Source organism: Aethalodelphis obliquidens, unplaced genomic scaffold (genome assembly GCF_003676395.1).
Source record: "Aethalodelphis obliquidens isolate GAN/ISIS:26980383/991018 unplaced genomic scaffold, ASM367639v1 scaffold6, whole genome shotgun sequence".
Lineage (NCBI taxonomy): Eukaryota > Metazoa > Chordata > Mammalia > Artiodactyla > Delphinidae > Aethalodelphis > Aethalodelphis obliquidens.
In genome coordinates this window covers 10466026-10487801 of record NW_020837950.1, presented here as the reverse complement: position 1 = coordinate 10487801, position 21776 = coordinate 10466026, and the positions used below count along the sequence as shown (strand labels likewise).

General features: G+C 42.9%; 1 protein-coding gene across 1 annotated transcript in view; it reads left to right on the top strand.

The window, feature by feature from the left end:
• The window catches only part of LIMCH1 (LIM and calponin homology domains 1), a 339182-nt gene that overhangs the window by 141472 nt on the left and 175934 nt on the right, over nt 1-21776 (top strand). The window contains exon 3 of the mRNA XM_027103079.1: nt 19497-19566. Coding sequence (XP_026958880.1) covers nt 19497-19566 — 70 coding nt within the window. The remainder of the gene's footprint in view (nt 1-19496; nt 19567-21776) is intronic.

Below are 21776 nucleotides of genomic sequence, written 5' to 3'. Positions count from 1 at the left end.
CAAACTCAGACAGGCTCTAAATACTTCTCTTGTGTTCTAGCATCTGCTCCTCCAATGATTCTGGGCTTAGCCCTCTCCTGATGTTAACAGATGAGCCAGAATCTGATGTAATTTATGTGCATCATGCTCTCTTAAGTCTGTTGAAGTGGGTCTTTGGTACCAACTTTTGTTTTCCTAACATTAGCTCCAAAGATTCTTATAGGCGTCCACCTCTCCATCATATGAGTAAATCTGTTATAGAATAATATCGCTTGCCTCCCTTTGGATTAGGTAGGCTTGTCTGAAGACAAGGCTTTGGATCCAGAGACATCTGCCCACATGGACTTTGTTTCTTACCCAGTTGATGCTGAGTTGGAGGATGGAGTCTCTCGTGTGGAGTGGCACGAACTGTTGGCCTTTTACAAACACATTAATGAATGGGTTGTTGAGAGGTGGAGAGGTGGGTTTAGGTCCAGACCATGGTTAGGAAATAGTATGGTTAGACAGCATGGAGGCACAGATTATAGCCAGGAGCCTCTTTAAATAAATAAAGGGTTTTGACTGCTGACAGCCTGCGGGTGAGCTGAGGGAAATGGCCAACACAGAGGATGTGGACAAATGTTACTGTCTAGGTAGGTAGGATAAAACCCAGGACAAGTGAGTTATTGTTTAACTCCTCTAACCACAGAGGATTAGACCCCCTGGCGTATTTGAAGGAGTCTGAGGACCAGGGTCAAGTCCTGGCTTCCCCGTGGGACTCCCTCTGGCAGTCCTGGTGCAGAGTTTGTGAAGGTGGAATGAACTGCACTGGTGTCCTGAAAGCCAGCAGCGTGAGTCCCAGCCGAGCCTTGGAGAGAAGGCTGGGACAGCAGCCAGACCAACAAGATGCAGACAGAGTTCTAAGTGCAGGGCCCACAGCACAATGAGAGACAGAAGTAAGACTCAGGAGCAGAATGCACTGAAGGTCGGGACAGTGGAAGGAGAAGATCTCCCTCTCCTTTTTGTCAGGGATGGGGGCGTGGCTAAGTGTGATCTGAACCAGAGCGTATTGGGCTGCTGCAGACTGAGATTAGCAAGGACTCGTATCCAGAGACTAATCTGACAAGGAGGGGGACTTGCACTGTTCCAGGCATGGGGTGGGCTGATGGTAGGGCCTGAAAGGCAGGAAACCCAGTTTGGAGAGTCTCAGGAAAGTGAGGGTTCTCTTTGGAGAGTAGATGAGAATACCTAAGGCTGTGCCACGCTCTAGAACCAGAGAGGGTTTTGTGGATGCTGGTGATTGAGAAGTTCTAACTCTCAACCACCACCCATGTAGCAATACTTGAAAACATAAGAACTCTCTATATTTTCAAATTTTGAAAACTGGCAGTTCACTTCTTCTGAGTTGGATTGGCTCTAAATGTTGGTCGCAATCGTGGAGAAACACCACGCTGTTTGTTCACTGAAAATGTCCTGGTTCGTAGAGAATGGACTTGAGAACACGGGGAGGGGGAAAGTAAGCTGGGACGAAGTGAGAGAGTGGCATGGACTTATATATACTACCAAACGTAAAATAGATAGCTAGTGGGAAGCAGCCGCATAACACAGGGAGATCAGCTCGGTGCTTTGTGACCACCTAGAGGGATGGGATGGGGAGGGTGGGAGGGAGATGCAAGAGGGAGGAGATATGGGGATATACGTATAGCTGATTCACTTTGTTATAAAGCAGAAACTAACACACCACTGTAAAGCAATTATACCCCAGTAAAGATGTTAAAAAAAATATCGTGGTTGTTTATGAGTCTGAAAAAAACCTCACAGTTCTTCTCAAACAGAAGGGCATATTCTGGGCCTGGGGTCTGGTTTTCCTCTTGCCAGCCCGATTCTAAACTTACCTGTGGCCTACAAGGACTATTATGATACCCATTTTTCAGAGCAAGTAACTGAGGTACAGAGATTAAATAACTAGGCTAAGGTTGTACCAGATGAGAAAGATTTAAATTCAGAAGTCTGATTCCTTTGCTTTTGCTCTTAATCATTGTCCTGTGTCCAGAGTTGGGATTTTAATGGGAGAGAAAAGCAAGAGGTTGGGTGGTGGCGGTGGGATGGAGTTGGTGCCGGAAAACCTAGAGTTTGGGGAGAAATGCAGTACAGAGGGTAACCACGGCGTCTCAGCTGGACAGAGGAAGAAGGAGGACTGTGTGGGGTTGGTGGTCTTGGAAAAATATAAGCATCAAGGGCCTGGTGGACCCTCTTAAGACAAGAAGGCAAGTCCAGTGAGAGGGAGGGTGTGAGAGAGCTGAGGGGGTAGGAGGCTATGGTCGGCGGACAGTGTAGGGGTTTCAGTATTCTTAGGTAAGACCTGTCCAAACTTGATGGTGACAAATGAGGTTGGTGGACCTGTACTAAAGACTACAGAGATAGGAGAGAGAAAAGACTGGCACCTCCAGGCAGCACATAAGATGGAAATTGAGTAGCCGCAGAATCGCCCTGGGAGCTCTTTTACTTCGCCTATGAAATGCAGCACACTTGCCCTTGCACATATACCCCCGAAAACAGTAATACTTGTGCATAAATGTATAACTAATGGCAAGAATAAAATAGAGTGCCTGTGCCAGATAGAATTATAGTAGATGTATTTTTGCTCTGTCTCTCTCTTCCTCTGTTGTTTTTGCCAAGTGTGTGTAGTTGAAGTTTGGAGGTTAAGTGCTCAAACGCTGTGAGCTCTCCGCTGAGCATTAACTAAATGGCCTGGGGTCAAAGTTTGACAAAGCTGCAAATGTGTGACAAGTGTCATGCTTTTAGAAATGTTAAATGAATACCGCATTGTGTACTTGGGGACTTAAGAATTTAAAAGAAAGGCTACAAAGACTATTCCCTAAGGAAGCCACTCCCAGTATGGAGCCAGTAATGACTGTCATCTAGTTCCCTGAACCCAGATCAGAGAGACTGTTGTGAAATATTCCAGAAAGGAAAGTTTCTGACTTGTTTTCCTAAGACTTTAGTATATAGATAGAACGCTATGGAATTCCATCTGTATCAGGAGTTGGCAAATTCTGGCCCATGTCCTGTTTTTGTGCAGGCCTTCCTTCTTGCTAAGAACGGTTTTTACATTCTAAAAGAGTTGTAAACAACAAAACAAAACAAATCGAAACAAAGCAAGAGTTTGTATGGGGCTCACAGAGCCTAAAAATGTTTACTACCTGTTGGTCCTTTACAGAAAGAGTTTGCCAGCCCATGAGGACTATGGACTTAATTTTGGATGTGAATTGCTTACCCTCATAAAGTTAAGTAGTTCAGGCAGTGCAAAGCGCTATTTGGGGAAATCAAATACCTTTTCAAGAAAGGTTTTCTCATGAGTCTCTTTACAAGTCCACCCCACCCTGCCAACTTTTTAGTTTGAAAAATTTTAAACTTACAGAGAAGTGACAAGAATAATGTAATGATACTCCATATACCCTACAACTGTATGCAAATGCTTCAGGACAAAAGAGGCATAGACAGAAAGAGATAAAGTTAGTACAGTAAAATGATAATAATAATAATTGCATCTAGTTGCAGTGTATACGCTCTCCTTTGTTCTCTGTGGTTTGGTTTCACATCCTTGCCTCACCCTTTTCATTCTTTTTGGTTACTATCCAAGAATATATATTTAACAAAAGCCAGTTCAAATCTGTTTATGGAGAGCATAGTGGAAAGTGAATGGATTTGGGAACTCCTAGGTTGAATCCAATGCAATTGTTGTATTAGTAGAACAAAACCAGTCAGATAATGTGATTTCATATGCTTCAACCTAGTGGCCAGTCCAGATCCTAGATTTGCCTCCTGTGTGTCCTTAGGCAAGTTACCTCACCTCCCTGAACCCCAGTTTCCTCATCTATAAAACCAGATATAATTATACCTAATTCATTGGGCTGTTCAGAGGAGTAAATGAATTGATAATGTGTATAAACTCTTTAGTGCTTGTAACATAGCAGGCACTTAAATGTTAGCTTTTCTCCTTTTGTCCATGAAATGGGGGAAATTCCTACCTCATAAGATACTTGAGAGATTCCAGTGAGAGAATATGTGAACCGCTCCGCGGTGTCTGGCGCTGGGCTGGCACCCCGGATCGCTCGCCATTTTCATTATTATTGTTGGAGATAGGCCTAAAGTCAATTATAAATATGACACAGTCAGTGCAACTCTGTGTCACTGTGCACCCGTCAGCTCTCTCACTGGGCTGCCAGCAAGCCACAGGATGAACCAACTGGAGGCTTACTTCCTAGCTCCTTTTGCCCAGCCTGTGATCAAAAACTGGGCAAGCACATCTGGGTCCCTTACAGACTTGATCATCTGTGAATAATGAACTTTGGCTGTCAGAGCTCAAGGCTGAGAGCGATTGTTTTGAAAACAGTGGCCTGGACCTCTGTGGTGACGTCATTTCCTCCTGCTTCCTCCAGTATGTTGTGGTTTCTTTCTCTGGGAAGTTGTTCCAGAACACTCTGGGCAGAGTTAGTGGGTTCCTCCCTGGCGTCTAAGTACCTGTACAGCCTCCGCACTAGCTGTTGTCACAGCGCTCGACCTCTTTATCCCACGTCTCCTTCCTGCACCAGATTGAAAGCTTCCTGAAGACCTCTTCTGTTTATCTTCGGATTTCCCCCCTTGGCCACTGGTCTGGCACACAATACATCTGTTACAAACAGCTGTTGGATAAATTGAGTCCAGTAGTAAGAGTTCTACCTAGGCATTTAATCCTCATTAGATCATTAACTTTCTCCCAGTTTTTTTGCTGTCATCATCAGTATTATCCTGTTTCTCTCCCTTCTCCTCTTCTCTCCTTCCCTCCACACTCTACCCCTCCCTCTCCTTCACACACACACAGACACACACACACACACACACACACACACACAATTTTACATAAAGAATGGACCCATCCCTGAAGACTGGGAGTTCAACAGATGGAAGTTTCTGCTTTCTTTACCTATAAGATTCTCCATGATAGCTCTATCTTCTTAGGAGTCATAGAAGTGAACTTCTGGGGTTTGTCCTGCAGACACGTTTTGATGGAATGCAAAGTCCGAGTATGTTGGTCTGCCAATAAGTGACCAATAAAGAATGTCTCAGTGGATTTTTGTCTCAGTTCTTATGTTGCTGAAATAATTTTCTGAAGATAAGAAACCTGTTGGCAAATACTTGTCTGTATCATTGCCGATGAATGAGCTGCTTATTCTAAGAAGGAGGGCTTGTCTTAGATTCTTGTCCTGATTTCAACATAAGATGTGGTGTGCCACGGATACGCGCTCCTCTTCTAGGACAGGTTGGGAGTTGGTGGCGTAGCTTCCCGTGGAGACATTTTGTCACACGGAGGACTTACCGGATACTGACTCTGTTCTGCACAGCCCCACACTAGGCACCGAGGGGCATAAAAAGGGAGGGTAAGGCTTGATCCTTGATCTTCAAGAGTTTTATAATGGGCTTGGGCGTTGGCGCACACACAAAGCAGTGGTCACTGTGTAAACCAGTGTATGAGTAAATGCAAAAGTGACTAAGATTTAATCCCCAAATTTAATAGAAGTTAAACAAGGGGAGATTGTTGTCGTTTGGGAGACAGTTATTGGAGAGATGTTACATCTTAAGGTGAGAATAGGCTGAGGGAAAGAGAGGGCAGACTACACAGGAACAAGAGTGGGGGAAAGGTTTGGGGACAGGAATGAGGATGATGTGTTTGGCAAACATAGGGGAGATCTGCCTGGCAGGGGGTCGGGGCAGGAGGTGTCTCTTTCTTCATCCAATTAACGTTTTTAAGAACCTGCTTACAGGTGTGGCAAGTTACTATAGACACTAGTAAACTATGCCATAACATCGTGTAACCGGGGCATCCTGATCAGATCTGGAATCTAAATCCTGACCCCATGTGGTATGTTAACCTCAGAGTTCCTTGAGGAAGTGACATGTAGGTAGGGACCTGAATGAAGAGCAGAAATTGGCCCAGAAAGAGGGAAGACAGGTGAAAGGAGGGAGGAAACATGTTCTAGCTGAGAGAATAACATGTTTGAGATTCTTAAGATAGAAGCTCCACGTACTCGAGGAGTTGCAAGAAGACTTACTTGGCGAAAATGTAGAAAACAGGGAGGACAATGATATGAGATGAGGATGGATGAAGAAGAGAAGTAGGCAGGATCAAGATTGCACAGGGCGGGCTTCCCTGGTGGCGCAGTGGTTGAGAGTCTGCCTGCCGATGCAGGGGACACGGGTTCGTGCCCCGGTCCGGGAAGATCCCACATGCCGCGGAGCGGCTGGGCCTGTGAGCCATGGCCGCTGAGCCTGCGCGTCCGGAGCCTGTGCTCCACAATGGGAGAGGCCACAACAGTGAGAGGCCCGCATACTGCAAAAAAAAAAAAAAAAGATTGCACAGGGCCTTGAAACCACAAAAGGAGTTTTGGGTGTGATCTCCAGAGCAATGAAAACAAGAGGAATTTAAAAGAGATCAACAGGACTTGGTAGGGTATAGGGATAGATGAATGAAAGAAAAGACTAAAAAATCACTTCAGCGTTTCAGTTGTTAATGACAAGCTGGGTGGGCCTTTGCTGCAAGTTGGAAGGGGTCCTTTATTTGGTGGGAGAGGTCATGATTTCAGTTTGGGCAGACTGACTTTAGGGTACAGACAGTCCACTCAGGCAGTGAGTCCTGTAGGCTACTGGGGACAAAGGCAGAACTTAGGGGTGAGATGATGGATTTAACTTATTTGAATTGGACTTGCCAGCCATGGGTGGACATCAGGGTTAAGCTGTGATATATGACAGTCTCTCTAAGGGAAAGATCACATCAAGAAAGAGCAGCAGAGCAAGGTTCCAGTTTGAGGAATTCTTCTCCCTGGTCAGAGATGAGAGAAAGAGAAGCTCACAGAGAGGCTATCAGAGAGACGAGAGAAAACCCAGGGAGCGTGGTGTCATGGAAACCAAGGAAGCTAAGAAGACTTCTAAGGAGCTGGAGGTCACTTGTATTGCATGGCCCTGGCAGAGGTCAGCTCCAAAAAGTCCTGTCTCACTGGTAGAGGGAGGCACTGAAGACTTTTGGCAGTTAATAGCCATCTCTGGGAACTGCCAGTCAACTGATCATGATTTGACTTGATGGTCTGAGCTCTGGCTCATGCTTTTGCATCATTTCAATAGGCTATTGTTAGACACCTTATCTAATATAAACTATACATGGAGTATTTTCCTCAACTATTGATAAGGAGATGAGATTAGTTAGACCCAATGGCTTAACAGTGAAGTGACCATATATCAAACAAAACGCTTTTGAGAGTGAAAGAAGGTGTTAATCAGCTGAGATGCTGGAACAACAAACGAAACCTGGGACTGTCCTCAGCTAACTGTATGTACGTAGGTACGGATGTATGTATGTATGTACGCACATGTGCGTCGGGGTGTGTGTGTGTGTGCATGGTCACCCCAGTGGTTGGCGATTCCAGACTGGTGTCTTCCAATCACCATTACCTTGTTCAGTATTCACAAACCCTTCCCTTATTTTATCCTCTCTGTAACTACAGTAGGTGAACAACCTGGATCAGATCGTCCCACCACTCCCTTGTTGATGATGAGATGGAGACCCCAGGTTGTAGAGCACCGTGTCTTCCAGCTCTTCATCTAGAGCTCTTTCTCTAACCCAGATGCTCACTTAAATCTCAGCAAACTCGGGTCCTTTTGCCCTTACTGATTTTGGCCTTAGTGGACTGATTAAGAATTTGATAGGCCTCCTATGTAGGGTTCTCCCTTGTCTTTCTGCCAAATCACAACTGGCCTCACTGACTTGGCCTGTCCCCAGCTCTTTGGCACCAAGACTCATTAAGCTTTTAGGTTCAAGTAAGGACATTTCAACCCACTCTTTTAGTAAAGATCTCCAGTGAAAAGCTGCTTTTTGTTTGAAGATTGGCATGGCTTAGGTAGGGCCTTAGGCAAGAACTGAGTATCCCTGACAGTCTTCTGTTAGGAAAGATGAAAACGGATGAAGGATATGGAAGGAGAATTTGTAGGATTCATGATGAGCAAAATGGACTTCCAGTATTGCCTTTTTATTTTTTTCTTTGAATACTCACCAAATAAACATCCCTCAGTTTCTATTTAAAAGAGGGACTCAGCACAGTGTGTAGCGGGGGATTCAACTGTTCCCATTCAAACTGTGTGCTAGCATCAATTACAAGAATCTACTTGTGGGAGGGGGGGCTTTTGTGTGCATCTGAAACGTTCTGAAGCTCATCTACCTTTGCAAATATTTTTTTCATTTAAAAGTATATAATCCTTGTCGCAACTTCTTTTCTCTTAATGTATATGGCAAGTATGTTTTGATTTCATGCTTCCAACACTGTGTTTGAAACTTATTTTAGCATATTTATCGTTCAGGAACCACTTCCCTCAAAATGTGATCTCCTTCACCCTATCAATCTGTGCCTTGATAAATATTAAACTTCTGCTCATGGAAATCACAGGCTTAATCTCTTTCCTCCTGAACAAATTTATTACACATTTATTGGAATGATCAATTGACTTAAAAAATATATATATAACAACAGGTTTAAATATGGGCTGCTTGTGTGGCAGAGGAGAAACTGGCCTATCCCACTGGATGCCTGTGGGCTTACCTGCTGGATTAGGCTTTGCTTGTATTTGAGAGGATTTAGTAGCTCCCTAATTGTATTTCCTTAATAATCCATTTTTTGATTGTCTCTACTGGGCTATCAGGTTGGGTGCGCTGGCCTCCCACAGTGAAGTGTGCAAAATTCTTGCCTCAAGCATGCCATTCTAAATGTTTCCCTTCGGTTACCCACAGGAGAGGACCTTTTCTTAGATAGCCCACCAAGGACCCAGTTTATAAATGATTCCTTTCTAAAGTTAACCATGCAGAAATAGACTTCCCTCTTCATATTAAGGGGAAAAAGAAAGAGGGGAGGCCTGTGGGAAAGGCAAGTCAGACAGAGGGAGCAGCAAGCTTGTGGAAGTGCTCAGCAATGTGAGGGAGTTTTGTATGTTCACGGAAGGAACCGTGGCCAGAGCCTAGGATGAAATGGGGCAGGCCAGAGAGGAAAGGTAGGTATCAGGTCCATTTGCACAAGACCTGGAATAGCATGTTAAGGAGTTTAAACAGCATCCAGTGGGCAGTAGACAGCCAGCACGGTCTCTATTCAGAGGAGATTCAATCAGATTAGGTTGTTTTTTAGGAAATGACATCTGTTGGCAGTGGAGACTTTTGATTACTTTCTGCTGTGCACCAAACACGAATATTTGAAAAAAATGTCATGCTTCCCGAGGAGAAGCAGAAATGCTTCCTACACTTGTCTTGCTATGTCTATCCTTAATTTACCATCTTACTATGTACATTCTATGTTTCCAAAGTTCTTTTCCAAGCCACTCATTTAGAACTTGGAAACTATCTCCCCATAGACTAGTGTTCTATGGGGGGAACGTCCTATGTAACCCATATCACGTCTGTGTTAGTGTCGGGCCCATGTAGAACCCAGTTTCCTGGTGGGGTTTGGGCTTAGCTTGGCACCTGGTGTGGGGTGTTTGATAACAACATGTGGAATGAATAGGAAATTGATTCAGAATGATAACTAGCCACGTTAGGAGCTGACCTCCCCTTTCCAGGATAGCAAAGGGCCTCTTCAGTACTTGCCTTTTCCCCATCACCCTCAGGACAGCAAGTGAGATGGGGGGACAGGAGCCTTGGCAAGAAGTAAAGGATAGCTAGGCTTTGGCAGTGAAGCAGGGCCAGAGGCAGCTGCGGACACGGCTGTGGTGCCGCCGAGATTGTCCTTGGACTGCTTACCGCCTTTGCTTTGCTGCTTCCTCCCTTCCTTCCTCCCCATCCCCAGTGTTAGCGACCGTGCCCTTGCAAGCCTGCCCTCCGAAAGGACTGACATTATCTCATTCCCTCACTTCTGTGCTTCCGTCTCTCCCAACTCCCAACCTCGCATTAGCCACAGACAGGATGCTTGGGAGCAGAAGTGAGCCAATAGTTAACACATCAGATTTCCACTTGTGGGCAGGGCTGGGGTCCAAACCTGCTTGGCAGCCCGGGGAAGGGGATGGCAGGGCGGCAGGGAAGAGATGTTAATAACTTCCACTTATGAAGTGCGCACTGTACACCAGGCCTGTGCCAAATGTATTATACGCATTATTTCACACTCTCATGCCATGACCAAGAGGTATTATTGTGCCCATTTTTCAGAGGAGGAAACTGAGTCTCAATGTTGAATACCTAAATAACTTGCCTAGTGAGTTGCCGAGCTGGGATTTGCACCTCAGGTCTTTCTGTCTCTGGAGGTTCCTATTTCTGTTGGAATTTTATGGGTCTCAGTCCTGGAACTCTTGGTTCTGAGCGCTTCTTGCTGAAAAAGTATGGAGAGCAAGGAACTGGCTTCCTTTCCGAGCTGCATCCCAGCAATTTCGCATTCCAAGTGTTCTCCCACCCTCCTGACAGTAAACCCAGCAGTACCAGGTTTTAGCTGTGCAAAAGAAATACCAATTACAATCATTTGTACATAATTACTACATAGCACAGTGATGATTACACGTATCACTGCCTGTGTCGGTGTAACTTCAGTCTCCATTTTATTTGGTTACACTCAAGTCTCTTCACGTAGTGCCAGCTTTCACGGTTCATTGATCACATGTGCCATCTTAAACTTATAGCTTATAAAAGCGGGGAGGACCTTGCGTGGGAGGCACGGTGGGAAAGGCAGCTTGGGCATGAAGGGGCTTGATTACCAGGTGAAGGCATTTGGAGGGCATCCTGTGGGCACTCAGGAGCCTGGGAGTCATTGGAGGAAGGAAGCAACATGGCCAAAGCCAGGGTTTAGATGGGGTCGGTCTGGGTGCATTGGGCAGATTGATTAAGATGGCAGAGACTGGTGGCTGGAGACTAGTTATTGAAATGCAAGAAGTAAAGCACTCTTCTCAGTGTAGGAACCTGAGTTTGTAACCCTAACTCTACCACTTAGGATCTCTGATCTCAGATATGTGCCTGGTGACAGTTTCCTTTCCTAGATTTTTAACTGATTTTTAGGCCTTTTCTAATCCAAAAATTCTGTAATTTCTAGACAGCAAGGATGGTATGCAAAGGTGAGACTGTGAGAGACATTGAAAATGAATCAAAAGGACTCCAAGATATTCAGATAATTGCTGGAGTTTCCCTTTCATGTTTATAGATGATTTCATCACTGTTGGCTTTTTTTGTTTGCTTTTTGGGTTTGTTTGTTTGTTTTAGTATTAAGAGCAGAAGTGATAGGCAAGAAGACTTTTTACCCCTAGCAAATGTAGGAAAATAAAAATGGGTCCCTTTGCTTACAATGGCCCAAATTTGAACTCTTCTGCATCCTGCTGCCTCCCAACAAGACCCAGGGGAAAAGATGTGCCCAGGTGTTTAATTTTGCGTTTTAGGACAGGATTTTCCTGGGTACAGTTTGGCAATGTAAGGCCCCTTTTTATTGAGAAAAGACCTCCTGGAGAGCTTTAATAGTTAAGGTAATGCTGGCTGCTGTAACTAATAAACTCCTAACTCTCAGTGGTTTAATGCAACGAAAACGTCCTTCTCACTCTCGTGTAGCTCAGTTTTGGCAGCAGGAAAGGGTGGCGATGACTCTGCTCCCGGTCGTTGTTCAGGGACCCCAGCTAACAGAGACTCCATCCTCAACATGTGATTTCTAAAGTCTTCCCTGGTGCTGACATCTAACTAGTGAATGGGGGGAGGCAAGGGAGGGAATGGAGAATTGCTTGGGAGAGGTTTTAGGGACAGGCGTAGGTATGACATATGTTACTCTGCCCACTCTCCATTGGTCAGAACTCTTATATTACTACAGAAAACTTCAAAAGAGGCTGAGAGATGTAGCCTAGCTGTGTGTCTAGGGGAGAAAGGAGATGAGTTTGGGGAGCAGCTGCTGCCTTGGGAGGTGTCTTAGGATAGTAACAGCACTGTTGAGCCCTAGAATTCACAGTTAGGCCCAATTTCTTGGAATTTCAAGTCTACAAAGACCTTCTAAAGTCCTTATGATCTCTTTAGGTATGTTGAAGGCAAATGGCTTAAATAGACCTATACTTCACACAGTCTAGACAAGGCATAGCACCCCACAAACATTTGGTAGATATTAATGACGGCAATTTGCATTCCATCACTATTTTGTTCAAATGAAACTCCCCTTTGGTTCAAGTTTCACTTTCCCCCACGTTTTAGTCAATTTTTTCTTGACCTCAGAAAAGGTTTTTTAACTTGCCTGCCTTTGCCAAGGCAACTCTAAAAAGAAATCTCTAAAAATGACATCTGTAACAGGTTTATAGTCAAGGTTAAATTGATCTCATGCTTAGGTTCAAAAACAGTTGCCGTGTTAGGTTAAATGAAAGTGCGCACACCTTTGTCCAGGGTACATAGTCAAACCAGAAAGTGATCAAGGAAACTGCACAGGAGAACACTCTTGAGCCAAATTAAAAGGGACACAAAGTAGGTAATTTTGTGATCATAGTTGCCTATTGCAGCTGTGCAAACCAAGCTAAATGAGATGATGATGTAATCTCTTGTTGCAAAGAATAAAGTGATTTCCCATGAGATTAAGCATGAACTTCCCAACCCTGGGTTCAAGGTCTAGATGGTGTCTCTGCTGTCCCCCAAACTCTAGGATAATTATTAGACTTGAATTTCTGAATTGAATGATGTATAGAGTAAGCTGGATTTTGCAACCCTTTAAAATTTTTACCTTTAATGTTTATTACAGTCCAGTAAAAAAATAAGCTGCCCATTGGTATATTTCCTAACATTTGGATGGTCTTGTATCTTCTGTAGCAGTATTCACAGTATTGTGCCCCTTGAAGAGCTATTATATCAGCTGTTGGAAGAGTCGGTATGAAACAGAACCTCTCTGTCCCACAGTAGGGATTTGAGGGGTTTTTTAAAATTGCAGATAGACACAGATTTCTTCAGTTTGTATTTCATAACCATTAAACAATCATTGAGAGGCTACCATAAGCTGGATATTAAGTGTTAAAAAGAATTACAAAATACAGCCTGTGGTTGAATCAGAACATCAGCCTCATTCCTGGATGTCTCAACAATTGTTTCTTTAAGGAATCTAATCTTTAATCTTTTAAGAATTGGATTCCACAGAATGTGTGCAGAGTATGTCTTTAATTCACCTTCTCAAAAACTCAAGATGGCCATGCATTAGGTAGCATGACAATGAACTACACATGTGCCCAGTTTGGGTCTTCCTGTAGGTTTTAAATCTCTTAGTGAGCACGCCCCATGAGGGATAGACCTGGGGTCTGCCCTGTCCTCCTTTGTGTCCCCTGTGCCCAGCTCTGGGCCAGGGCATCATGCACGCCCAATAAATATTTGTTGAGTACATAAAGGAACATGTGGACAGCCTTACTTGAAATAGGTCACAGTGTGTTTTAGATTTGGAATATGAGTTTAGTAGACACGATTTCATTTCTATCATATCAGAAGCATGCATTTTTGCTTTTTTTGTGTCATTAACTTTTTGTAATTGAGGATTATCCAAGATTAAAACTTTTCTTCCTGTTTTTAGTCATTTCTTACCATATATATATATATATAGCAAGCTATACACATCTGTTGACTTAATTCATTTATGTGAGGTTTTTTATCCAAAGGTGGCCAGAAAATAAGTGAAACTTATTTTAGTCTTTGGCAGCTGACTGATGGAAAAGTTGAAACTAAAATGCACTTACTTAACAAAAAGGGACATGCTCAGTATACCAAATGAGTGTGAATATGCAAGTTTCCATTTACCAAATGCTAGCAGCACACATTGTCCCGCTGGCTCCTCACCACAGTTCTGGACGGAAGGTTAGGTTTTCAAAATCCCCCCCCCCTTTTTTTTTTTTTTCCGGTACGCGGGCCTCTCACTGCTGTGGCCTCTCCCGCTGCGGAGCACAGGCTCCGGATGCACAGGCTCAGCGGCCATGGCTCACGGGCCCAGCCGCTCCGTGGCATGTGGGATCTTCCCGGACCGGGGCACGAACCCGTGTCCCCTGCATCAGCAGGCGGACTCTCAACCACCGTGCCACCAGGGAAGCCCCAAAATCCCCATTTTCATTAAGGGGAAAACAGACTTTGATCAAGTGACCTCCCAGTAGCTCATAGCTAATGTGTGTTTTACCCATTAAAACCTAGACAACTTCCTCCAAATTCATTACACTCTCTTCATGATAACACTGCTGAGCGTTATAAGTTATTTATGATGTTTTATTCATCTATCTGATACCCGTGATTTTTTAATAAACACCAATTTTCTATATATAGTTATAAATTTGTTTTAATACTACTTGCCTATGATGCTATTTTAAAAGTATAAATCAGATCATTTCAGTCTTCATCTTAAAAATCTGATGTACTTCTAAGTACATCGTACTTAGAAAAAAATCTAGACACCTTACCTGAGCCTGGATGTTGTGTACACCTTGGCTGTCATGTCATGTGTTTCCTCCTTCCACTCACTCTGCTTGGCCACATTGGCCCTTGAGTATACTAAGCCCACTCCTGTCTCCAGGCCTTTCTACTTACTGTTCATTCTGCCTGGAACTCTTGTCTCCAGTCTCTCTTTGGCTAATACTTTTGTATCTTCCCATTTCTTCCCCAAATGTTACCTCCCCAGAGCAGCCTTCTGATCACCTGATTCAAGTACCACCCGCATGGGTTACAGTGCTTGTCTTCCCAGTGCTTATGCAATCTGAAATTTTCCTCTCATTTATTTACTTGTTTACTTTCTGTTCCTCCCACTGCCCCACATACTCATTTGTTCTAAGGAGATAAGTTCTAAAGGGCAGGTCTTTCATTTGTCTTCTCCACTACTGCCTTCCCTGGGTCTAGAGCAGTGTGCAACACACGGCAGGCACTTGATAAATAATTGCTGGATAAATAAATATCTGGATATTAGTTCATCCTAATTAGCTCTCATATCTCCAGTTTTTAAATTATCTTTATTTTGTGGGTAAATTTAGGCAGGAGACATGGAATGACACCAGTGTTTTTTTGTTATCTAAAATTATGCCAATGTCCCAGAAATGTCTTTAGATGAGTACAAATTTAATCTGTTACCAGACAGAGAGGGCAGACTGTTCTCCTTCTAGCTATAGGTTTTGGGGCTCACAGGTGGGAAACCGGTGTGGGGTTCTGCTAAGTGGGGAGTTGCCACAAGTGAGTGACCGCCTCCTTTTCTCTGGAATTCCTGCTGAGGATGTTGTATGTCATCCACAGATGAAACGTGACCATTTCCCAGCAGACACCCGCTTCCGTTTTCCTTTTATTCCCACCTAGTGTTAATATTCTCACATTGTATTTAGATAGTTTTTTTTATTGGGTTTTTGGGTTTTGTTTGTTTTCTGCAGTTTGTTGTTGTTATTGTTTTGTGCTTTGATGCTACATACTGAAGCTGGACTTTCTAAAGCACCAAGCTGCAGGAGGCTTTCCAAACTGGGCTGCCAACTAGCTGTGCATGTCTCTGGGGAAGGCTTCACACCTGTTTGGGGCTCAAGCTTTTCTTCTATAAAAATGGTGGAGTGAATACATGACCTGTCTCTGCAGGACAGGAGAGTGGGGGAACAATGCATTTCAGAAGGTTCATAAGTAATAAAATATTAATATCATCACCATTACTTTAAAGCATGTGATCAATAAATATTTATTGAAAATATTTATATTTTAATAGATAGGAGGGCAACAGTGGTTTTTAATAAAATTTCAAGTGAATAAAATATCCTTGACTCATGCTTATAGCTGTTTTGTTGAACTTCTTATCTGATTCTAATATATACAAAAAATGCCCTCAGTTTAATGCAGAATACAAGATAAGCAGGTGGTGGGCATTTCTACAATGTGAATTCAATGTTATCTTTTATTGTCGTGTACTGTAAACTGTGTACGGAACCGGGGCAATGTTTACATGAAAAAATACAGCTGCCTTGATCTTGAAAATATCCCAAATATTTAAGAGCACTGTGGCATTTTATCTTTTAATTTGTTGTTAAACATTTGGATAGACATCATAGTAAATTTTTTTGGTTGCTCTTTTAATTAAGGTCTATCATTATAATTTTTTTTTTACAACTTCATGTGACAGGAAAGATTCTGCCATATAATTATAATTCTACAAAGGATGAATATAATGAAGCATTTAAAACTGTTTAAAAATCTAAACATGTATAAAAGAGGAGTTGATGGATCCATTGTTACTAAAAATAATACAATTCTTAGATATAGAAGACAAAATGGGTACCTCTTTTTTTTTTTTTTTTTTTTTTTTGCGGTACACGGGCCTCTCACTGTTGTGGCCTCTCCCGTTGTGGAGCACAGGCTCCGGACGCGCAGGCCCAGCGGCCATGGCTCACGGGCCCAGCCGCTCCGCGGCACGTGGGATCTTCCCGGACCGGGGCACGAACCCGTGTCCCCTGCATCGGCAGGCGGACTCCCAACCACTGCGCCACCAGGGAAGCCCTGGGTACCTCTTTTAAAAAAGGTTCTTAATTAATGCATTTTTTTGTAGGGTGTTTGTTATTTTTGTTTTACTTTGGATAATTAGAAACAAAGTTCAGGGACCTGATATAATGGTATTTTATTTCATTAGAAAAATCTAAAAGTATTAGAGAAAGTAGTTGATCTAGAATGCTGTGAATTGAATTAGTTTAAATAAATGCTTATACACAGATGTAGAGAACCATTTATAGAGAACTTATTATGCACCGGGCTCTGTGCTAGCGTCTCACATATTTTGTCACATGTAAGCCTCACTGACACCTATGCAATTGCTACCATTGTTTCTCTATGACAGTTGAGGAAACTGGTGTTAATGGACTTGCCCAAAGTAACTCCTCCGATGAGTGACCAAGCTGGACTCTGGATTCAGTCAGTTGGACTTCAGAGCCAATGCTGTCACTCCCCTCTCCCATCTCCTCATCAGTTTGTCCACAGGTATTAAGAAGGACATAAGTCCACACGTGTTGATAAGGCATGCTCTCCAGTGTAAATTGTTTAATCTCCATTATGCATTGCTAAGTGGAAAAATACGATGTAGGACAGTGCACGTTATATGCTACACCTGTCTTTTTTTAAAAAATTACAAATATCTTTATACATTTTCTTTGGAAGTCTTTAAGGTTACCTTCAAGGAATAGTCTAGGGCCCCGTGGGATCCTGGTGACAGTGAAACTTAAGTTTTACTGGATATCCTTTTGGTTCCTTTTGAATTGTCAACACTGTTGGTTGGCAACCTCAGGATTTCCCAGCGTGAAATTCAAATCTGGTCCCCAGACACGGAAGGCAAGGAGAGCCCGAAGAAAGAGGCAGATAGCTCCAGATTTGTAGGTGGCAGGGTTAATAAGCAAGAGAACTTACATATGATGCTTGTCTTGGGCGGCTGAAAGGTGAGGAGAATCTTACCAGAATCTTAGAAGTTTATACAGATGCTTTAACTGGGTTCAGTAGATATTCAGTCCAGACGGTCTGAACAGCACACTCAAGTCTCAAGGCTGAATGCTTGACAGTGGCTCCCACTGTGGGAATAGTGGGCAGAACATACATTCCTAGGACAGGGGAGAGAGTGGGGTAACTCCGACTGCCTGGGGCCAGCTTGGGTTAACCGGCAGTCATATCCACGCAGGGACCTTTTTCAACAACTGTGCACAAATACTATTTAAAACGACACTGTTAAGAACTAATGAGAAAAGTAATGTATGTTAAGAATTTTGTACATTTAAAATCTGCTTTGGAGACATCATACCTATCTGTTTATTTTGAATCACGTGCTATGGGATGTTAACCCTGCCAGAGAATGTGTTGATTCAGGGATCTTGGGAGCTGGGCCTGACTGTACCATTAATCAGATCATCATCGTCAGGCTTCAGTTTTCTAAACTGTAAAATGAGAAGAGTGAACAAGTTGCTTTCTAACTTGAAAAATGAATAATTCCAAAATAAGCTATAAAAAAGCACTTTTTAAGAAGATTATAAATTCATGGTTAAAATTAAGTGCATTCATGAAAGGAGCACCATCTTGGCTCTCAATGGGCCAAAAGGCACTACTTGTTTTGTGTCTACACTGGGTGTTACCTCTTGGTGGCAGCATTTGGAATTGCAGTGAAAGTGACCAAGCACAGGCAGTTCTTAGTGCAAAACCAGAAATATCCTGTCTGTTGTAACCATTGTAGTGACATTTCTCAATATATCAATACATAGAGGTGTCAAAGTAAAATATAGGCTGAATTCAAGACTAATTAATTATTCAACTATTTCAAAGAATCTTTTGTTACTGGTTTGAAGAAATCTATCAAGCATAGGTTCTTCAGAATTTACTATAACCTTAGATTGCATGAATGGTAACAGAGTTTGGCAAACTTTTTGGTGAAGGGCCAAATAGTAAAAATGGTTTGCTTTTTGGGCTATAGGTTCTCTGTTGTAACGTAACTCAGCTCTGCTGTCATAGCACAAAAGCAGCAGTAAACAGTATGTAAATGAATGGACAGGGCTGTGTTCCAGTAAAACTTGTTTACAGAAACAGGCATTGGGCCAAATTTGGTCCATGGCTCATAGTTTGCTGACCCCTGAATTATACTAAGCCTCTGCCTAAGTTTCTCTTGCCATGTGTCCTGAGATAAATTACCTGATCTTCTCTCCTCTAATTCCCTAATATAAGAATAAATGCTTCCATTTGACAACCCTGTACCTTCAATAATTCCTTTATGAATAACCTAGTTGGCAAATGCTACGATTCTACCACATCACCCTGATGCCAGCCCTATTTTCGTTTTACAAGTTGCCTTCCTTATTTCTTTTCACTCTGAACTGACATTTCCTGAAGACAAACAGTTACGGTTGTTTCTCTTGCATTCCTTTGCTTGTATTACCATTTTTATGTGATTTCAACCTTTACCCCAAAAACGTTTTGCTCACATATCTTTTATACCTAGGGAATTGTGGTCAGCCTTGTCTAAAATCTTCAGGATATGACTGGTTAACCTCCTGCTAAACATATTCTTTCCTTTCTTAAGTGAAGCTCACCACATTTAACAAGCCACTCTCCTCAAAGAGCAAGAGGGTCTGGAAGTAGAATTAGTCTTGGCAAATCATTTGCAAAGATAGATGTTGGTCTCTGAACTTAGTGCATCCCTGGAGAGACCCCTGCCTTAGCCAGGAGAATTGGGAACGAGCCTTGCTGTGTAGTAATACCTGGCTTCAAAACTAGACACTTCTCTCCCAGCCTCAATCCGGCTCACGTTTCTGTCCTTTCCTCTGAAGCTCCTCCCAGCCTCCATCCGTTCTTTTCTCCCAACATTTCCAAATTCTAAAACTTCACCTGCCACAGACAAACTTGGTGTTGGCAAACCTCTTCACTTGGATGCATGAAAACTCATAGATTATTGAGATTTACTACATGCTTTAAATTCGCTGCTTTTCCTATTCAGCAGTTTAGTTGTAGCCTTGGATAAAGGTGATTTGTGGGATCCATCTTGCTTTATGTCTCACTTGACATTCTGCCTTTTTCATGACAGGTTGCTGAATGCTATAAAGCCAGGACTTGTTAAAAAGATCAACAGATTGCCTACCCCCATTGCAGGATTGGTGAGTATCCAGAATTGAGATTTATCTTCCAATATTCCTTTGCTCTAACCTAAGGGTCATGACAGTGCCATTTATTACCGTTTTCTCCTGCAGTATATATTCCACGTGAATGAGAACGCATTGAAGCCATTAAACTGAGAGGTCACTTAAAAATGAAAGATTGCAGTTATGCCTAAATGGCATCTTAATCTTTGTATTTTTCCCATGAGTGATAAGGATGACATTCATTCTTAAAGAGGTAAATTCGTTTTGGGGTGAGAGGCTGGTAATTCGGCTGACCCCAGGGGAGGAAGACCATTGTAATTACGGTTTTCTCATTTCATTTCTTCTCTGCATTCCTTTGGAATGAAGGGGAGAAGAGGTAGAGAGAAAGAAATTTCATGTTGAACGAGCAGGACTTTCATGATAAATTGCTGTTTTCAATCTTAAAAATCCACCTGCATTTAAGTACCACATTTGTAGGCCAACTTTCTAAAGACATAATGGACACAGGTGATTCTAATGTTGTCTGGAGCCTTGTTTGAGCAAATCCCTGGGTCTTCTGAACCTACCCATCTAAACCCAGTACAACTCAAATGTTCACATGTAGTCAGATGCAGGATTTTTTTCATGCTTTGATATGTTTCATAATACTCAGCACTAATTTTTTTTTTTTTTTTTTTTGCGGTACGCGGGCCTCTCACTGCTGTGGCCTCTCCCGTTGCGGAGCCCAGGCTCTGGACGCGCAGGCTCAGCAGCCATGGCTCACGGGCCCAGCCGCTCCGCGGCATGTGGGATCCTCCCGGACCGGGGCACGAACCCACGTCCCCTGCATCGGCAGGCGGACTCTCAACCACTGCGCCACCAGGGAAGCCCGAGAAAAGGGTTTTTGAAACATTAATTTAAAGTGTGAATCGTAAATAATTTTAGCAAAATTAAGTGTTTGAGACACATGCATTAACTTTATGTTGGATTCTTACAGCAGATCAAGTGTTGTTCTTTACCTATTGCCTCTACTTTGGGACAGGCAGGCAATGTGATTCAAGAAGACCAGCGGATTTCTGTTGCTTTACTCCCATGTATATCCTTGACTCTTCTTTCTTCTCTTTTCCTTTGAATTTCCTTTCCATTTTGTCCTTTCCATGATGCCTCCTTTTTCTTGCTCTTTTCCAACTAATAGTTCCTCACTTACCCACTCCTATATCACTTATATTTTCTTTACTCGTTTGTTATTGTGATTTTTAATAAGCAATATATATTTGGGCTTTGTCTGTTTCTGGCAGAGAGCACCTAAAACCCTTGGAATTTCCTAAGCGATAAGAACAATGGGAGCATCTTTTCTTATAATATTTGGTCTTTTGTCATCAGTTCCTGAAATAGCTCCAGTTCTATAAAGGTGAAGGAGTATCTTGTTCTTTATAACAAGCTCCTTTCAGCCCCACCTGAATGAGGCAACTTTTGGAAAGCCCCAAGGATGGGAGCTGGTTGCCAGGGGTACCAGCCTCGTGATTAGAGAGTTGGAACTTTCAAGTGCCACCCCACTGACCCCTGGGGAAGGGAGAGGGGCTGGAAGTTGAATCAATCACCCATGGTCAGTGATTTCATCAATCATGCCTATGTAATGAAGCCTCCATAAAAAACCCAAAAGGACATGGTTTGGAGAGTTTTCAGGTTGGTGAACACATGGAGATTCCAGGGGAGTGGCGCACCCAGAGAGCATGGAAGCTCTGTGCCCCTTCCCACATACCCTGCCCTATATACCTCTTCATCTGGCTGTTCATCTGGATCCTTTATAATATTCTTTATAAAAAACTGATAAGCATAAGCAAATGTTTCTCTGTGTTCTGTGAACCACTCTAGCAAATTAATCAAATCCAAGGAGGGGATCTTGGGAACCTCTGATTTATAGCTAGTTGGTCAGAAGCACAGCTACCAATCTGGACTTGAGACTGACATCTCAAGTGGGGGCAGTCTTAATGGGACTGAGCCCTTGACCTGGGCCATCTGACACTGTCTCCAGGTAAATAGTATCAGAATTGAGTTAATTTCTTGGTGATGTTGAAAAAAAACACACAACGGAGTTATCTTTAGACCAAAAAAATACTTATCTATGTATAGTTAAACACTCATGATTCCTGAATCTACAGGTCTGGTCAAATTCTTTCTTCCTCTCTTCCAATTACCTTCAGATCAACATTTCCAAAATCCAGTGCACTAGTTGGGGTCCCAAC